Source organism: Sus scrofa, chromosome 5 (assembly GCF_054392235.1).
Source record: "Sus scrofa isolate SSC_HxYL_T2T_F1_AM1 chromosome 5, Sscrofa_HxYL_maternal_Yorkshire_Landrace_v2.0, whole genome shotgun sequence".
Lineage (NCBI taxonomy): Eukaryota > Metazoa > Chordata > Mammalia > Artiodactyla > Suidae > Sus > Sus scrofa.
In genome coordinates this window covers 94,563,220-94,582,648 of record NC_139387.1, presented here as the reverse complement: position 1 = coordinate 94,582,648, position 19,429 = coordinate 94,563,220, and the positions used below count along the sequence as shown (strand labels likewise).

The following is a 19,429-nucleotide window of genomic DNA, read 5'->3' as shown; positions in this document are numbered from 1 at the left end:
CCGTGGGTTAAGGATCCAGCATTGTCCCTTTAGCAGCTCGGGTCGCTGTTGTGGGGAGGTTTCGATCCCTGGCCTGGGAACTTCCACATGCTGCTGGTAGAGCCCCAAACAGAAAAACAACAGAAAAGCACATGCAAGTACAGGTATGGGACACATCACATGGAGCTTTAACCAGCCTGGGGGTTAGCCCGAAAAACTGTGTCTGTTGTGGGGTGAAGCCTCTGGCTTCCCACCTCCGTCGGTTCTCTCTGCAGGGAGAGCCATTCATTCAATAACCCTGCAGTGAACTTAATATCAAAATTAAGGTAAATTCAATTCCACAAGCATCTCTCCATGACCCTGCACTGTTTATGATTGTTTAAAAAAATCACGAAACTTAGTAGACCTGAGTTACCCACTTTATGGGCTTGTTGACACAGGTTCCTCCCCCCCTTCAGAGGGGGGAGCAGGCAGAGTTGGGGTGTGTATGTATTTAAATACACCCACAGACACATTTATTTTTGTATTTAGGCCTGGAACCTGACAGGGCAGCAGGTGGCACTGAGGAAAATGGAAACGGGACCCACTCTCTCGGTGTCATCTGTCCCTTTGGGGTGAAATAACCCAGGGAGAGTCTCAAGGGACCAGAGGTGGCTGGTGTGTTGGGAAGGATCCCTTCGCACAAGTGGCCGCAGCACTACCCCAGAGGGACCGGTTGCTCTGTAGGCTCCTGCAGTCTCGAAGTACCAACGGGGCAGGGGTGCTGGAGGGAGGGGTTTGGGGGCCCGAGCTTCCACTTCTGCTGGAACTGCCACTTGGGGTGCATTGGGTGAATGCTGCTTTCCCCCTCGGTGAAGTTGGTCCTGTCCTCGCCCCCCATCACCGCCGAGGAATGTGGGGTCAGGGGTCCACCCTGGTTGGGAAGACACATTTGATGGGAAATGACGAACAGAGGCTGGTCCCCAACATGTGAAGGGAAGCAGATGTGTGCGACCATTGTCCGAAACTGCCCTGGAGAGTCACTCAGCCCAACTGGACACAGACGGCGTTTGTCAGGTTACCCGGCAACTGTAAGCAACAAATACTCGTGAGTCTGGGAGCAAGGGGTGGAAAAACCAGATTTCTTCCAAACAGCCTCGTCATTTTCATAATAAGAGCCCATACGCATGAGCTCTTGTGTCCTGGGCTGTGTCAGTGAGCCCGAGTCTTTTACCACCTGCTGTTGGGGCAAGTACTCCGGAGTCAGACTGTCCAAGTATGTGCTTGTGATGGGGGGTGATTTATACTCTCTGAGCCTCAGTTTGCCCATCTCTAAAATGGGAATAATAACAGTTCCAATCTTTCAGAGAATTTTTTTTTTCTTTTTTGCTTTTTATGGCCACACCCGCACGGCATATGGAAGTTCTCAGGCTAGGGGTCAAATTGGAGCTACAGCTGCTGGCCTATGTTACAACCACAGCAATGCAGGATCCGAGCTGCACCTGCAACTAGCACCACACCTCAGGGCAACGTCAGCTCCTCAACCCACTGAGCGAGGCCAGGGATCGAACCCTCTTCCTCATGGATCTTGGTCAGATTTTGTAAACCGCTGAGCCACGAAGGGAATGCCCTTTCAGAGGATTAAAGTTGAGTGGAGAGTGGTCAAGTTCTTAGTACACAGCCTGACAGTTAATAGTCAACAAATACTAATGTTAATCCCTGCTGCCGTGCATTTTCTCAGCAAGCCCCTCGTGGGTCAAACCCTCCCAAGAAGGCAGCAGCTACTGAAGAGTCCTTGTCGCTTTGACTGGGTTCAGTGCCCTTGGCAGTGTCCCCTTTTTTATGTACCCAGTAGGGCTTAGCATGTGATGGCTGTTGCTGTCTAGTCATCAGAAGTTCCCACCATCTTCCATTTAAACATGTCAACATTCTTAAAATTCCTTACGTCTGGGGGGCCCTTGAGGGCATTATGCTAAGTGAAATAAATCAAAGACCAAGGCTTATGATCTCATATGTGGAACCCACAAAAGCTGAACGCATAGAAATTCATAGAGTAAATCGACAGTTACCAGGAGCTGAGGGTGGGGAACCAGGGAGATGCTGGTCATAGGGTACCAGCTTGCAGCAATGAGTAAATTTGGGGCGTCGAATATACAGCGTGACGGCTCGAGTTAACAGCACTGTAACATAGAGATGAGAGTTGCTAAGCGAGTAGCTCTTAATGTTCTTACAACCGTATGGGTTGCAACTGTATGGGTGAAGGATGTGTTAATTAACCTTAGCGTGGTGAATACTTTGAGATATATACATGCAGCAAATTGTCACATTGTACAACTTAAATTTACACAAGATTATGTGTCAATTGTTTCTTAGTCAAGCTAAAAAACCGAGAGTCTTCATGTTCTCTTTAAAAAACAGCTTGAATGAAATGTAATTCACATACCATCCAATTTACCCACGTAAAGCGTATAATTTGGAGTTCCCACTGTGGTGCAGCGGGTTAAGGATCTGGCGTTGTCTCTGAAGCAGCTGGGGTCGTTGCTGAGGTGCGGGTTCGATCCCTGGCTCCAGCAAAGTGGGTTAAGGATCCCGTGTTGCTGCACCTGTGGCATAGCAGCTCAGATTCCATACCTGGCCTGGGAACTTCCGTAGGCTGAAGCTGCAGCCCTGCTCCCACCCCCCAAAAAGGCGACAATTCAGTAGCTTTAAGTGTACTTAGAGAGTTGTACATCCATCACCAGAGTCAATTTTATTTTATTTAGTCTTTTTTAGGGCCACGCCTGTGGCATGTGGAGGGTCCCAGACTAGGGGGCAAACCGGAGCTGTAGCCGCTGGCCTGCCCCACAGCCACAGCAACGCCAGATCCGAGCCACATCTGCAACCTACACCACAGCTCAAGGCAATACCGGATCCTTAACCCACTGAGGGAGGCCAGGGATCGAACCTGTGTCCTCATGGATACTAGTCAGCTTTGGTTCCGCTGAGCCACGACGGGAACGCCCCATCACCACCGTCAATTTCAGAACGTTTTCACTACCCTCCCCCAAATGTCTCACCTTTCCGTGTCACTTCTCAATTCCCCCATCCCACCTCATCCTCCTCCAGGAGGTGACTCAGCTATTTTCTATCTCTATAGACAGATTTGTCTCTTCTGGGCATTTTATATAAAATGCCCCTGCACTGAATGGCCATTTGCGTCTGGCTTCTTTCACTTGCATCACGCACTCAGGGTGCGTCCGTGCTTCAGCCCTTTTTATGGCTGGATAATTGTCTCTCTAATGACTGTCCTTCCTTTGGCTGCTTCATTTCTCAGCGAGAGTCCTGTGGGTTATTCCTTATGTCCATTTTATGTTATTTTATTTTTTAATTTTATTTATTTTGTCTTTTTTGGAGCTGCACCTGCAGCATATGGAGGTTCCCAGGCTAGGGGTCTGATCAGAGCTGTAGCTGCCGGCCTACACCACAGCCACAGCAACGCTGGATCCTTAACCCACTGAGCGAGGTTAGGGATCGACCTTGCATCCTCATGGGCGCTAGTCAGATTCATTTCCACTGAGCCACAACGGGACCTCCCCCTTATGTCCTTTTTTTTTTTTTTTTTTTTTGTCTTTTTTGCCATTTCTTGGGCCACTCCCGCGGCATATGGAGGTTCCCAGGCTAGGGGTCTAATCGGAGCTGTAGCTGCCAGCCTATGCCAGAGCCACAGCAACACCAAATCCGAGCCGCGTCTGCAACCTACACCACAGCTCATGGCAACGCCGGATCGTTAACCCACTGAGCAAGGGCAGGGACCGAACCTGCAACCTCATGGTTCCTAGTCAGATTCGTTAACCACTGCTCCACGACGGGAACTCCCCTTATGTCCTTTTTAACTCATCAAGGCCCAGTGCTACATCTGAGACTGCCTTCTAGTTCCCAACTACTTTTATCATTTTTCAGCCCCAAATGACTTCTTGGTTTGCTTGTGGCTGTAACAGTCGCTCAGACATTCTGTTCTGAATACTCATAACAACATTAAAGGTTGGTTCTTTAAAAAAAATCTTTTTTTTACGAGAGCTGCCAGAAGAAAGGATTCAGCCCATACAGTTTCTCTTTTCTTCTGTGTAATTATTCAGGCTCTAATGATTCACTCGGTTTAAATGAATGTTCAGATTGGCTGAGGATGAAATAAAGTTTTCCCCCAGGGAGAAAAATGTCATAGGCAGGAAGCAAAAACACCTTAGAATTTGAGCAGAGAAACACACCAGGCAGGCAGGCTTTCTTTTTACAACTGCGGTCAGGTGGCACCAGTGACACCCCTGTTTAACCCTTTCCTGCTGGGAGCCCATTTCTTCCAGGCGAGTTGTCTACCCAGGCCTGGTGTCACCTGCAGAGCTGCTGCCACTTAGGGTCAGGTGGGTCTCTTAAGGTAACCAGATCTCTGCGAAGTTTCTCCAAGTGATTTTCAGCTTTGGCGGTGCTGAGTGTGAGAATGAGATCCGATGGAGTGCATGGGATTTGGAGGGTGAACCTGCAGACCAGGAGGGGCTCAGCCTTGAGTCTCATGCCCTCAGGTTTGAACCTCCTGCGTGCTGATTTGCGTTATTGGGATTTCCGGGGGTGCATGGGGACCTGGTGCGTCCCTGCCTTAGATGTCTGCCCTGAGGAATTCCTCCTTGGAAACCTCAGGGGCGTGGTGATGATGCCGGTCCCTCCTGGGGGCTACGTCGATTCACTTCTGGGATTCAAGGATCCGTTTCAGGAGGACACAGGCAAATTAGCAGCCTCTAATGTATCCAAAGGGAAGGCAAAAACATAATAGACACCAAACTGGGATCATAAGAGGAGCATCAATTTTTTTTTCTTTTGTCTTTTTAGGGCCGCACCCACGGCATGTGGAGGTTCCCAGGCTAGGGGTCGAATTGGAGCGACAGCTGCTGACCTACGCCAGAGCCACAGCAATGCCAGATCGAGCTGCATCTGCGACCTACACCACAGCTGCTCACAATGGGAACTCCGGAACATCAAATTTTAATTAAATGGGGGAGTTCCTGTTGTGGCTCAGTGGATTACAAACCCAACTGGTATCCATGAGGATGCAGGTTCTATCCCTGGCCTCGCTCAGTGGGTTAAGGATCCGGCATTGCCATGAGCTGTGCAGTAGGTCAAAGACGCACCTTCGATCCTGAGTTGCTGTGGCTGTGGTGTAGGCTGGTGGCTACAGCTCCGATTCGAGGTGCAGCCCTAAAAAAAAAAAAAAAAAAAAAAAAAAAAATTAAAATTAAATGTCCTCTCTTATATCTGAAAGTTGCTAAGAGACTAACTCTTAAAAGTTCTCATCACAGGGAAAACATTTTGGAATGACATGTGCTGATGGATGTGAACCAGACTTACTGTGGTGGTTGTCTTACGATATTTACAAATAACAAATCATTATGTGGTACACCTGCAACCAGCAATGTTATATGTCTCAATAATATCTCAATTTTTTAAGCTTTTAGAGAAAATAATTTTAAAATGCCATCTCTTCTCAGGGGCTCTTTGATTCTCTCCCTCCAGCTTTGCGTGGGAATTAGAACAGGCTTAGGCTTTAGAATGAGTAGATCTTGTGGTTCCTGGGCACATCATTTCCCATCTCTGAGCTTCCATCATAAGGAAGGGATGTACCTTCCAGCCTACGAGTGGGTTAGTGGGATATCAGGGGGATCCGAGCTGCGTCTGCAACCTACACCACAGCTCACGGCAACGCCGGATCGTTAACCCACTGAGCAAGGGCAGGGACCGAACCCGCAACCTCATGGTTCCTAGTCGGATTCGTTAACCACTGCGCCACAACGGGAACTCCCAATAGGAGCTACCTCTAAAGCTCTTCTCCCCCAAATGGTTTTTTTAAAACCCTCATTCACCCCCAAGTTTTAGGAGAAACTGTTTGCAAGGAAATCCTTTTCCCACCGGATAGTGCGGCTACCTCTCTGTGCTTTGTCTGCCTCGAGTACCTAGCAAGCATTTGATAGATACTTGCTGATGTTCCGATGTAATAAACCTCAAGAACAGTGCAGCCTTTAAAATGAAGTCTGTTTTCCCAAAGAGGCGTGAAAACTTTTGCAGTGATTATTGGTTTTCATTTACATTCTCATGGTTGCGAAGACAGGAGCCATGAATGGAAGAGCCAGAAGTTGAGACCAGCAACTTAAAATACTGTGAAAAACATTCAAGTAGACAATATGTTTTTTTTTTTTTTTTTTTTTCCTTTTCCCTCCAGTGGCTTTCTTGGCAGAAAATTAAAAAGGGAAAATATGGCTACATGATGTCAGAAAACATTGTGGTGTTTGGTGCTAATAACTTGCATTTCTATAAGGCTTCCCAGCTTACAGAATGCTTTCCCATTATTATTGCATTGAATTCTCACAAGTCCCCAAGGTAGGTAAGACAATGCTATATTCTGGTTAAGGAAATGCTGCCTCTACCATTTACCTACCATGTGGCTGTGTGGGTTATTTAAATGCACTAAACTTATTTTCCTAAGCTTTAAACTGGGAGTTGAGTAAGCCTTTCCTTTTAGGATTGCTGTACAGATTATATGAGCTAATGCATGAACAATGCCAGTGACACAGTAAGTGCTTAATAAATGGCAACTGTTACTATGTATATACATATATTTTTTTTTCTTTTTTTTAAGGGCTGCACCTGCAGCATATGGAAGTTCCCAGGCTAGGGGTCAAGTCGGAGCTGTAGCCCCCGGCCTACGCCACAGCCACAGCAACACCAGATCTGAGCCGCATCTGTGACCTACACCACTGCTCATGACAACGCCAGATCCTTAATCCACTGAGCGAGGCCAGGGATCGAACTCGCACCCTCTTGGTTACTAGTTGGATTTGTTTCCACTGAGCCACGACGGGAACTGCCGGCTGTTACTGTCTTTTTAGGAACAGCAGTCTTCACTTCCTAGAGGGGGAAATTAAAAATGACATCCGTTTGCCAAAGACCACACGCCCTTTGGAATTCGCAGGACCAGAGCGCAGATCAGATTCGTGCGCCGTCCGCTGCAGTCCCCTCTCCGCGGCCCCTTAGCCCAGATGCGCAGGCCGGGCCGGTGGGCGCTTCTGCCTGCGTCCCCACCGCCCTGACCCTCTTACCCGCGTCCTCCGACCCGCTCATCGTTTCCGTGTCTGCTTTTGTGTTCACAGAACATCATCAAGAAGGTGATCGGGCAGAAGTTCGTGTACAAATTTGTCTCTTTCCCGGAGATACTGAAAATGGACCCTCACGCGGTGGAGATCAGCCGGGAGAGCCTCTTGCTGCAGGACAGCGAGTGCAAGGCGCCCCCCGAGGGCCGCGAGGCGCACAGACACGGCCTGTCGGCGCTCAAGAGCGCCGGCCGCAACGAGTACCTGCACTCGGGCCTCTACTCGTCCTTCACCATTAACTCCCTGCAGAGCCCCCCGGAGTCCTTCAAGGCCATCAAGACGGAGAAGCTGGAGGAGCAGCCGGAAGACAGCCCTCCCGTGGAAGAAGTCCGGACTGTCATCAGGTTTGTGACCAACAAGACCGACCGGCACGTCAGCAGGCCCGTGGTGTCCCTGCCGTCCACGTCGGAGGCCTTCCTGGCCTCGTCCGTCTCCAAGATCTCCTCTTTGATGCTGCCCAACGCCGCCAGCATCTCGTCTGCCTCTCCCTCCTCCTCCCGGTCCCCGTCGCTGTCCCCCAACTCGCCCCTCCCTTCCGAACACAGAAGCCTCTTCCTGGAGGCCGCCTGCCATGACTCGGATTCCCTGGAGCCCTTGAACCTGTCATCGGGCTCCAAGACCCGGTCTCCATCGCTTCCCCCAAAGGCCAAAAAACCCAAAGGCTTGGAGATCTCCGCGCCCCCGCTGGTGCTCTCTGGCACCGACATCGGCTCCATCGCCCTCAACAGCCCGGCCCTTCCCTCTGGATCCCTTACCCCAGCCTTCTTCACTGCTCAGGTAAGAGCTGTCCCTGGTGCCCCTGGCATCCTGGCCTGGTCAGATCCAGTGGCTTAGCAGACGGGCGGGAGGGAGCAGCCTAAGCAGCTTCCTCCTGCCTCTCAAAGGATCATCCTGGGGTCCCCGGAGCAATGTCACCATAGCATCGTGAAGGGCAATTGCTTTTCCACGCCCAGACGGAGGTGTGCACAAAAGAAGGTGGGCTGCCTGGTTGGTGTCTAGGGGCCCAGCGCCCCAGTAAGATGGAATAAGCACAGTGGCCGTCAAAGCAGATCCAAACAGTGGGCTTCCAGGGAAAGCCAGGCAGGACAGTGACCTTTCTGAAGGTCCCTGGGCTTTGCGAAAATCTTATGTCCGAGTCGTCTCTGGGGAGCGCTTGCTACGTAGCCTTTTGGTTTCTGTTAATAAGAAAATAGATGGTAACCAACACAGCTCTTGCGGTCGGCGGGGTGGAGCTGGGTTGTCCTGGCGTCTCTAAGAAGAAATGCAGGAACCTCCCCAAACGGGGAGAAAGAGATGCTTCAGTAAAAACAGTGCTAGTCTGAGAAAGCCCAGGTACCCAGCACAGGGGAGAGGAGAGCAAACTCGTGGAGCAAGAAAAGTCTCCAGTGTTGCTAACAATGATGAGGAGGCAGCCTTTTCCTCCAAAGGCAGGATTCAGATGCTCGCTTTTGTCCAGCTGGCAGGTGCAGCGCAAAGGCAGAGCAGATACTGGGCAACCTATTTCTTTTTCTGCTGGAAAGCTGGATGTAGTTCAGTGGCAGAGGTTTAGTGAATTGGCTTTAGGGATGCAGACCTGGATTCAGTTCCTGGCTGCCCTGCTGGGTAGAAATGTGACTCTGGGTGCTTGCTCTCGCAGCCGGTTTCCACATCTGCGAAATGGATTGTTGTGAGGATTCAGTGTGATAATGGCCGTGGAAAGAGAGCTGGCTCTGACTGGCAGGTTTTAGCATCACGTGGCTTTGTGACACCGGGGTGGGGACCTGCTGGAGGTGTGCAGGGGCCTTCTGTCCCCTGCCTCTGTACCCATCGCTGTGGTTGTCCTTGCTGTCACCATCACTGTCAGCAGCAGCATATTTTGAGCATCTCATGTGTGCCAGGTACTGTGATAAACACCCCCCATGCACTGTCTCGGTTATTTTTCATCACAGGCCCGTGAAGGAGGTACGACTCTTGTCCCATTTTTCGGGCAGAGGTAAAAGAGGCACAGAGGTGAAGCAGCTCATCCAGGGTCACACAGCTAACAGGTGGTAGAGGTGACCTTGACCCCAGTTAGTCCGCTGCAGCATCCGTGCTCTTGAAGTAAAGGCTCTCGGCCCGCACCCTGGCAAAAGAGTCGCCCCTGACCATGAAATGTCCGTGGCACCTGCAAGGCAGATAAAAGCAACTCTCGGCCATTCCCCTCTCATGGCTTCTCCCAGGGCGGTTGGGTCAGCTCTGCTTGTGAGCTGGTGGCGATGGGCATGCTGGCATGGAGGCGAGGGCTCAGGGCTCCCTTCCAGGTCAGAGTGAGCACGTGTGCTCTTCTGTGGGTTCTTTTCTAACCAAGCAAAGCTGTCCAGGGACGCAGGACTGCTGAGGAAATGGCTCAGACGCAGCGGCTCCCAATGTAGCCAAGAAGGACCTGGAGGTGGGGCCGGGCTGGGCCATCAGGGTCACCTCTCCCAGCCACCTCCAGCCGGGAGGCTCGGAGAGGGCTCGAGCCAGGCCCAGGCCAACTCTGAGTTCCATCTCTGCTTTCTCTGTGAGCCCGTCTCACTGTCCCTGGACACCTGCCAGCCTGTAGCAGGGTCGGAGGAAAGCGGCTCAGCCTAGCCCTGTGGGTTTGGATCCGGATACAGGGAACTTGGGGAAGCTCCATGCCCTGGGCTGAGCCTGTGGGGCTGGGCTGAGGGCAGGAGGGACCTTGAGCTGAGGTAGGGAAGCAGGGCGGATGTGAAGGAATGGATGCCGAGCTCAGGACTGGGAGACGGGATGGCCCAGATGGGCCCAGCACCAGGGAGGGGAAAGCGGAGGAAAGCCAGGCGTTGGACAGAGGACCTGTGACTTGGGGGGGGAGACGGTCCTCAGCCCAGCTGGGAGCGTGGGGCCTCGACCTGGGAGGCCGTGTCATGAAGTCCAAGAACTGGAACAGGGCTTCCTGCGGGGAGAGGGGCCAAGGGTAGGGTCTGGGCCTGGACCGGAGGTGGGGGCGCGCCTGGGCTGAGAGAGGCAAGTGCATCGGGCAAGGGTTGGGGGAGGGAGTCGTCTCTGAAGCCATTTGGAGCCAAAGGTGTCAAAGGCGGCCTTTGGGAGCTGGCAGAAGCTCAGGACTTGCAAGCCCCTCACCTGCTAGCTGGGCCAGCTGTGCACCTGCTAGCTGGGCCAGCTGTGCACCTGCAGCAGCTGGGGGTGGCTGAGGAGGAGGGAGAAGCCAGAGAGCAGAGAACGGGCAGGACTTGGTGGGGGGGGCATTCACCCAGGTGGCTTCTCTGAGATCAGACAGGACAGCCAAGTGGATTTCTCTCTCAGGATTGGGGGTGGGTCTGGAGTCAGTGTGGGCCTTGGATTCTCAAGGGAGTCGCTGTTCCAGGTGGCCCAGACACTACCCCACCAACCCATGGCTCTCCCTCTTGTGACAGTCAGAAATGGCATCAGCTCTCACAGCAGCCACCCTTCCACTGAGGTAGACAGAGACTCAGCCTAAGGGACAAGCCTATTTCCCTGAAAGCACCCCCAGGGGACAGGAGCAAAAGACTTCCCTTTTCAGCCAGGGGGAGTTTCTCTCCACAAGGGGCCTGGGGCCTTTCTCTCCCAGGCAGCAGGGGCGTCTCAGGCCTGTAGCTCACTGGTGTCCCCCCTGCCTTAGCACAGCCTGTCACAGAAACTCCACTTTCCTCTGTGGGGTGTGCTGCGTGTAGTGTTTACACAGAAACACCTGTTACCTGTGGGACTCTCCCAATTCAACCTTTCCTCACAGTTGGCTTTAGAAAAGATAAAGTGTGCTATAAAAATGACATCCCCAAGAACTTTATTCCAAGAATGATTTGTATTTTATTTATTCATTTATTCCAAACAGAATTCCAAGGTAGCTTCAGCTAAGAGCATGACAGGAAGAAGGGTAGGATTAAGCATGTCTTGACATGCTTAGGGTCGTGTGGTTGCAATTCCCTCCGAGGACCTTATTAAACCGCATGCCTTGTGTAGGCCCCACTTCAGACCTGAAAATTCAGTCCACACCATGACAGGCATGAAAAGTCATCAGTATTCTGCCACATCCAAACCTCTGCTGCCATCCGTACCTGGGGTGCATCTGCTCGTACCCGTGCCAAATGCCATTGAGCTTATGCTTGTGCGTCTTTGAGAAGCCAAGATTACGGATGTGGACAGACGTGGGGACCCCCCCAGAGACACCCCCAGCAAGGAGGCGAGGAACTGAAAAAGTGCAAATGCAAAAGCCAGCTGGGAATTTCCATTGCGGCTCCGTGGGTTAAGAACCTGACATGGTCTCTGTAAGGATGCGGGTTTGATTCCTGGCCTTGCTCAGTGGGTTAAGGATCTGGCGTTGCCTTAAGCTGTGGTATAGGTGGCAGACACCGCTAGGATCCAGAGTGGCTGTGGCTGTGGTGTAGGCCGGCAGCTGCAGCTCTGATTCGACCCCTAGCCTGGGAGTTTCCATATGCCAAGGCTGTGGCCCTTAAAAAAAAACGGAGTTCCTGTCGTGGCGCAGTAGTTAACGAATCCGACTAGGAACCACGAGGTTGCAGGTTCGGTCCCTGCCCTTGCTCAGTGGGTTAACGATCTGGCGTTGCCGTGAGCTGTGGTGTAGGTTGCAGACGTGGCTTGGATCCCGAGTTGCTGCGGCTCTGGTGTAGGCCGGTGGCTACAGCTCCGATTCGACCCTAGCCTGGGAACCTCGACATGCCACGGGAGCGGCCCAAAGAAATAGCAAAAAGACAAGAAAAAGAAAAAGCTAGGTACCAACGTAGTTGGAGCTCAGCTGCTGAGGTCATATTGGACTGTTGCTAGAGAGACAGGAATGCTTTCTTTGGTGGCCTGAGCTACAGAAATTGAGATGGGTTTGGTGATGTGGGTGGAGGGTGGGGGCAGGACCAGGATGTGAAACCCTCTGGTTCCCAGACAGGCACCACGGAAGCCTAAATGGTGCCAGCTGGAACATGTGATTCCCCGTATCTTCTGCACCTTGGCATCATGTCTCTCTTCCATCTGCCTCTTCTGTTGGGTCTCTCCCTCCTCCTCTCTTACCAGCATAAGAGATTGGCTTGGTGCATGTCCCTTCATTTATGCCAAGGCCTCTGCTCATCTCACATGTGATGTCTAAGATGCTGAACTCAGATAGGAGTGGGCACCAGGGCATGACCTCATCATCAGAGTCTGAGCATGCATATGCCCCGGGGCTGTTTTCTTGGCAGCAGCTGTGGATGAACACTGAGTAGAGACAGCTTGCTGAGGACTGAGATGCTAAATTTCGTGCAGGTTTTACGGATGGATGTTAACAACCTTGAGCCCAAATCATAAGGTGGGAATTGAAATTAAAATGCCAGTAAAACTGGGTGCATGTGTTGAGGAGCCGTCCGGGTAGACTGCATCCCTTCTCAGCTCTGGGGTTGTTTCTCGTCTTCTTGTCCCCTTTGGCACACCCACAAAAGGAAAGTCTGGTTTTTCCCTTCATCCCGCTTTGTAACACTTCCACAGCTCAGCGTGCGACTCTCGTCACACCGGCGCTACAGGGGAAGGAGAGCCCCCGGAGACTTTTGTGTGACTTTACCCTCCAGCTGGTTCTTCCTTCTCCCAGCTCTGGGCTGCCCTCTCTCTTTTCCGTAGCTCCTTCACGGATCTGCTGGCTCCACTCCAGCTCTGCCCTTCTGCTGTTTTTTGCCCACCATGTACCATAGCTACCCTGGCCCAGTGTGGAATTCCCTGCACATCCAGTGCCATACACACTTCTGTGTGACTCCACGTCTTTTTTAAAGTTCTTAAAACCATGTTTTTATTGGAATTCAAACACCTCTAGGCATTTCCAGAGGTTCACTGTCACCCTTTGAGGACTTTTTTTTTTTTTTTTTTCTAAACCACAAAGGGCCTTGCCATGGATTCTCTTGGCATCTATGGAAGATTAACAACAACCTGCCCAACTATTGGCTGGGCACCTGAGGATAGAGATGAGCAAGAAAGACACAGTTCCTGCTCTCATGAGCTAACACGCTTGCTGTCTAGTCGGTAAAAAAAAAAAATAAGGGCAATGTATTATTTAGGGCGAAATTATAGAGGACCCTGGGAACTCATTGAGGAATTCGGACTTGTTTTGATGGGAAATTAATAGCTGCTGGGGGTGTGAGTCAAGGGGAACAAAACTTGCTATTAGAATTTATCAACAAGTGATTATTGAGCATTATTTGCAAATCATAGGAAGGACACCAAAAGCATAAGTGCCTATTTTTATGACCTTCAGACCTAGCTGTGACAAGGCACGCATGCACACGCGCACACACACACACACACATACACACACAAGATCGCACATGGCTAGTGTCAAATACACAGTGCAGAGAAGTACTTTAGGAGCAAAAGGGGGAAAAGGCATTTCGTTCAATTCAGCAAACACAGATTGAGCACCTGTCAAGCCAACTGCTTTGCTTGGAGCTGGGGATGCAAACATGAATTAATCCGCATTCATCAGGGAGGGAGCTCCTAACTTAAGTTGACTGATAGAGTATCCCGGACACAGCAGAAAAGGAATCCTTAAGTATAAAAGGAATACTAAGGAAGAAGGAACTGACTTTTGGGGGAATGGGAAGGGATGGGGAAGAGGCTTCAAGGAAGGGCGATCACACGGGGCAAGGTGTTAAAGGATCCGCAGCAACTTATTTGGCACATGGGGCAAAGAGGGCACTGTGGGCAGAGGAGCAGCTTGAGCCAGGGGGTAAAGATGGGAAACTGCTTTGGGCATGAGGGCAGTGCAGTAGTTTGATAAGAGGGGAAGATAAATTCCAAAGGTAAAGGATGGGTGGGAGATGGAGCCTCAGTGACACAGGGAGAAGTGTGTTGCGGAAATGACGTGGACTGGGGAGGGCTGAGGCTGGAACTAGTTAGAATGAGATGGTACAAATGCCAGGTGAAAGACAGGCTCTAAGGCTGTGACAGCGGCATGGGGCCAAAGGGGGTGAATCGGTCACAGGGACCTCCATCAACAGGACTTGGCCAAGGGTACGGAGGCTTTAGGGGAAGAGTCAGACGGGGAGTGTGAGCGGCACGGGAGGAGGTAAACTGACGGAGGTGGAGAAAGGCTGCAAGTCCAGTCTGGGCTGTGTGGAGTGTGAGGCGCCTGAAGGACATTCTGTTGCAGTGGGAGCTGAGGCAAGAGTTCGGGGCTGGGGATAAAGTCAGGGAGTCATCAACACATAAGGGGTGCTTCAAAAGCATGGAAACACATGAGACCACTCGTGGAGTGGGTCTAGCCCTGGCTCACCTGGGAAGTTCTAGAAGAGCTGCTAAAGAACGAGGAGGTTGGAATTGTGTGCTGCTCAGGACATTTCAAGCGAAGTAGGGGGGTTCACGTGAAACTAGGCTATGGGGGAACCTAGAATTTTGGTTGAGGAGGTCATACTTTTTTTTTTCCTTTCCTGAAACTGAGAAGCATAATGTCTTAAGGTGATTGATTCAGTGGCAGTGCTCAGAACAGGTTGCAAGGGAGAGGTCAGAGGCAGCTGGACTGTGGTAGGTGGCAGCTGTCACATGCCACCTGCAAGACTGGAAATGAGGGGATAGAGTCATTTCAAGGAAGGATCCCCGGGCCACACCCAGAGATTGTGGGAAGGGGGCAAGGGGAGAAGGCATTTGCATCTCAGTGACTGGGACGCTGGGTTGTACTCCAGGCTGTGAGGGCAGGGGTAGTGTCTTGTTTTATCATTGTGTCTCTGGCACCTAACACGTGTTATGTACTCAGTATCTGTTGGGTGGATAGATAAATGGTGGTACTGTTGATAGAAATAGATGAGTCCTAAGAAACACTGGATTTGGAAAGGTGGCGAGTTTGTACCATTGGGCTGAGGGGAAAGCAGCAAAGTCTCCTTTGAGGAGGTGGAATTTTGATGGTCAGAGGGCATCCAGCAAGGGCATGTCTGTATGTTCGCTCACCAGGTTTAGTGCAAATGTTGGGCTCTCTAGAAGCCTCAGTAATTGAGTGACAGAAGAACGTGGGGCGGACAAAATTGAGGTCCTGATGGGGTCTTTTCCCTTGAAAATGAATTGTCCTTGGGCCCTAGGGCGTCTCCTTCCCAGGCAGGTGGCAGGATCAGGAAGTCCTTATCTGCCCCTCAGAGGAGCCCATTTGCGAAGACATTCTTGAGTGAAAGAAGAGGGAGCATTTGGTTTGCTGGTGGCCTCTTTAACCTCTGGCCTTGGGCTTAGCCTTCCTTCCATGACTCAAGTGGCTTGTCTGAGGCTCTGAAAGCTCACAAGAAACCAGAGATAACCCAGGCCAACCTTTATAGGAACTTCCCTTAAAAGAGCAGCCAACCAGTTTTTTCTCGACAGCCACGGGATCTTCAGGCAGAACAGGGATGGGGGAAAGGAATGAAGGAAATCATTTCACAGCATTTATTTGCGTATATTATAGAAGACGTTTCAAACATACTAAACATGAGAAACAGAAGGCCACTGTATCCCTTAGAAATAAATGTGCAAGCATCTCAAATCCAGACATGGGTGTGTATGTTAGACTCTGAAACGATATTCCACACCTCATATGTTGCTCAGAGGATTAAAGCAGAAAGGCTGCCTGTTTGTGGCTGTGGATGAGAAAAAGTGATGTTTTGGAGTTTAAAGGATTCACGGGCGCACTGGAGCCACAAGACCTTCCTGGGCAGATAAACCAGGTCGTGATGCGCTGGTTCGTACGTGTTAACGCGGCAGACATACCGAGGTTGGAACCTGGCCTCAGAGTTCATCCTCTCAGATCGCCTGAGCTGTGTCCTTGAACCTGACGTGACTGAGAGGAACCTTAAAATACTGGCTGACTAGGCAGGCGTGTCTGTTTTGGGACATGAGGGGCTTTTCCACACGCAGGTGCAATACACTCAGTCAGGTACACTTTCAATTCATTGCTAACGAGGACGGTCTTGAACACTTGCGAGGCAGTTGCCGTGTGCTAGACGCACGTTCAGAGCTTTGCACACGTCGTTGACCCTTCCTGACAAACCCGTCATGTAAAGAATGGGGGCATTTCCCCCCATTTTGCAGATGAGGAATCTGAGGCATATCAGTTGTACCTCGCTAGTAAGTAGCGGTTCTGAGACTGGCACCCTGGCAGAGCCCACGTAAAACCACTGAAGCCTTAACCGGTAAGCCAGATGGCCTGGCGTGCTTGTGACACTGCCTTGGATGAGAACAAATGGGAAATTCATCCAAAATACGTATGTATCCTTGTAACCTCATAGGTCATTAAGTATGCAGGAAGTGCCGTGGAACCAAAGATTCACGTAATTTGGCATAAATTAGTTTACTTTTCAGCAGCTTCAGTTTAAGAATCTTTGGGAGTTTATCTCCTTTCTGCTGAATAGAGACCTTTCCACTTAGTTTAAGCCGAATGTCCTGGGTAATTAATGAAGCTGCGAAGGCCAATTCTAGGAAAAGATGCTAACTTCAGCATCTAGCATGATGCAATCTGAAAAGCTGGAGTCCTTGCTGTGCTGCTTCTTACATGGAGCACCTCACTACCACCACAAAACCACTGAGGGGCGCCCTCTAGTCACCAAAGGTGCAAAATCACCCTGGATGAGGGCGTTTGCCTCTGCCGAGAATAAAAGCAGACTTCGCAGCTGGGGTGGGTTGTTTCTTCTACACACTAGCTGGCTAGCTGGGGTGCAGGCCAGGACTCCTGCTGTGTGTGTGCCAGCAAATACAATCCTTGGCTCTCTCCTGGGAGACCCAGAGTTTCGGCTTTACACCCAGTCTGACAAAGGATTTTTTTTCCCCCTCTCCAAACCATTGCCAGGGAGATGAATTCTCATCAGGCGCATATCTGGAGTGGAATCTGGAAAACCCAGTTCAGAGCTTTTGATGAAACTGCTACAGGGTATTTTAGCTGCAGTTCCTAATGTATTAAAGGGCTGTTATTGATAGAGAAAATGAAGCTTGAGAGGCCCTTTAAAAAATGTGTGTCTCTGTGTATAGCCCAAATAATGGCAGTCCACTGTAGAAAACTAAGAAAACACAGGCAAAAAAAAAAAAAGGAAGCCCTTTCGTGGGATCCCATTTGCTACTCCACTAAATCTTGTTTAATGTGTGAGGAGGAGCAAATTCAAGAAAGTATCTGGACAAAAGTTGCTACAGACTTGAGTTTTCTACCGTGCTTAAGGAAGTTAATTTTCCATACTTTCTTCCTTTATAAAAAAAGAAATTCAACTGCATACAGCCCTGTAGAAATAATATGTCAGATTTTCCCCAAATGGAGAGGCTTGTTTCTTGGTTCATGGCTAATGCCCCTGGCCACAGCTGGAGTCAGGTGACGCCTGTATCAAAAACCATGTGTGTGCTTTCTTTCCCAGACACCAAATGGATTGCTTCTGACCCCGAGTCCACTGCTGTCCAGCATACATTTCTGGAGCAGCCTTAGTCCAGTTGCTCCACTGAGTCCTGCCCGGCTGCAGGGGCCAAACACGCTGTTCCAGGTGAGCATTTGGAAATGAACTTTTTAATGTGGAACTTCTAAGGGACATGCTTCCTCAGGAAATGCTGCCAAGATCATGGTGTGCTCTGCCCTACCTTTGGTTAAAAAAGATCAGGTCTCCACTGCTCTTCTCAGCTGTACATTTTGCTTGACAAGGTTAATATTTACGTCTGTGCCAGAGGCTCTGCCTGCTGGTATTTGGGTTCTTGCTGGGAGAAGGGGGAGCTAAGAAGATTCTGACTACTATCTTGCTTCTCTGGTTCCCTTAGAAGGGTTGAGATAGGATGTCATGATTGACTATATCCCTGGAGTCATCAGGTTTCTCCTCCTGGTCCTTCTTCTCATCACAGGAAATTGAGATACAGTCACACACAGCCAACATGTTGATCCGCGGCCATAACTCGGGCAAGGAAACCAAACACTAGAAATAGCAAAAAGCAGTGAGCAAATGCAGCAGTAGGCAAGTTTTAGACTAATAATCTTTTGGTAGGGGAGCTAAAAGGCCTTATTTTCTGGAAGTCTCCAGATGGGAACGGCAGAGTTCCTGAGTAGATCAGAAAGGAGTTGTATGGTGTGTACGTACAGGCAGCTCCATGGTGCTAGGAACTGCAATACTACTCCAACCCTAGAATCTAACAGGGGCTGCCCTAGGGTTCCGTAGATATTTTTGAATGGGAACAGATTATTTGTGAATATGGAATAAGGTTCGTAGATATTTGGGGTCTCTTCCTTCTGCCCGCCCCCGTCCCCCACCTTACTTGGGCTTCTGCTCTCTGATTGGTGCACGGCTTGGCGACTTCCCAAGAAAGCCGTGGAGAACTACTGGTTGAGAGTTCTTTGGGATCTCTTGCCTTAAGATACCAAACTTTTCCCAGCCCATTATTCCCAACGGTAATAATGGCTCATGTCCACAGTCATTCTACATATTGCTATCAGGAGCTCTGGGAATTGGGAGATACGCATGTTCCCTTCTCTTCAGTCACTACTGTAGACCAGCGGTTCTCAAAGTGAATGTACAGCAGAATCAGATGGCGTGTGTGTTCAAATGCAGTTTGCTGGGCCCCACTTCCAGAGTGTCTGATTTAGAAGGTCTGGGATGAGGCCTGATAATAACATTCTTTCGAGTGCCTAGTAATGCTGCTCCAGGAATCACACTTTGAGAACCACTGCAGACCAGTCGTTCCCCAAACTTATATTTAGAATTCTGCAAAAGAAATGCTGCATTTAAAGGCTACCTGCTCAGGAGTTCCTGTCGTGGTTCAGTGGTTAACGAACCTGACTATGAGGATGAGGGTTCGATCCCTGGCCTCACTCAGTGGGTTAAGGATCCGGCATTGCTGTGAGTGAGCTATGGTGTAGGTCGCAGACACGGCTCAGATCTGGCATGGCTGTGGCTGTGGTGTAGGCTGGCGGCTACAGCTCCAATTTGACCCCTAGCCTGGGAACCTCCATATGCCGCTGGTGTGGCTCTAAATGACAATAAATAAATACATAAATAAAAGGGTACCTGCTCAGAATTTTAATTTTGATTTCACCAACTGGACTTCCCTTTCTCCTGGAGCCATTCAAAACACAACCTTGAAGAGGAAAATGCAACCAGGTTTGGATGGCTGATGGGTCTCATGGCTTTGGGCCCTCTTTTGTGGACTGGGATCCACGAGACTAAAGAATTTTGTACCTTTTCAAGTATTATTACTTTCCCTATGATAAAAGCACAGAGTGTGGTAGAAGCTGAAATCAGCAGTTTTGAAAATGGTAAATAACATGGTAAGAATACTTTTTTTTTAAAAGATTACTATCAATAGTGCCCCCCTTTCAAACTAATAAAAAGAAGTTTATTTAAAAATACAAACTT

General features: G+C 50.2%; 1 protein-coding gene across 1 annotated transcript in view; it reads left to right on the top strand.

Moving 5' to 3' along the window:
- The window catches only part of ELK3 (ETS transcription factor ELK3), a 69,095-nt gene that overhangs the window by 43,675 nt on the left and 5,991 nt on the right, over window positions 1-19,429 (top strand). The window contains exons 3-4 of the mRNA XM_021092732.2: window positions 7,128-7,904; window positions 17,453-17,575. Of these exons, the coding sequence (XP_020948391.1) occupies window positions 7,128-7,904; window positions 17,453-17,575 (900 nt within the window). The remainder of the gene's footprint in view (window positions 1-7,127; window positions 7,905-17,452; window positions 17,576-19,429) is intronic.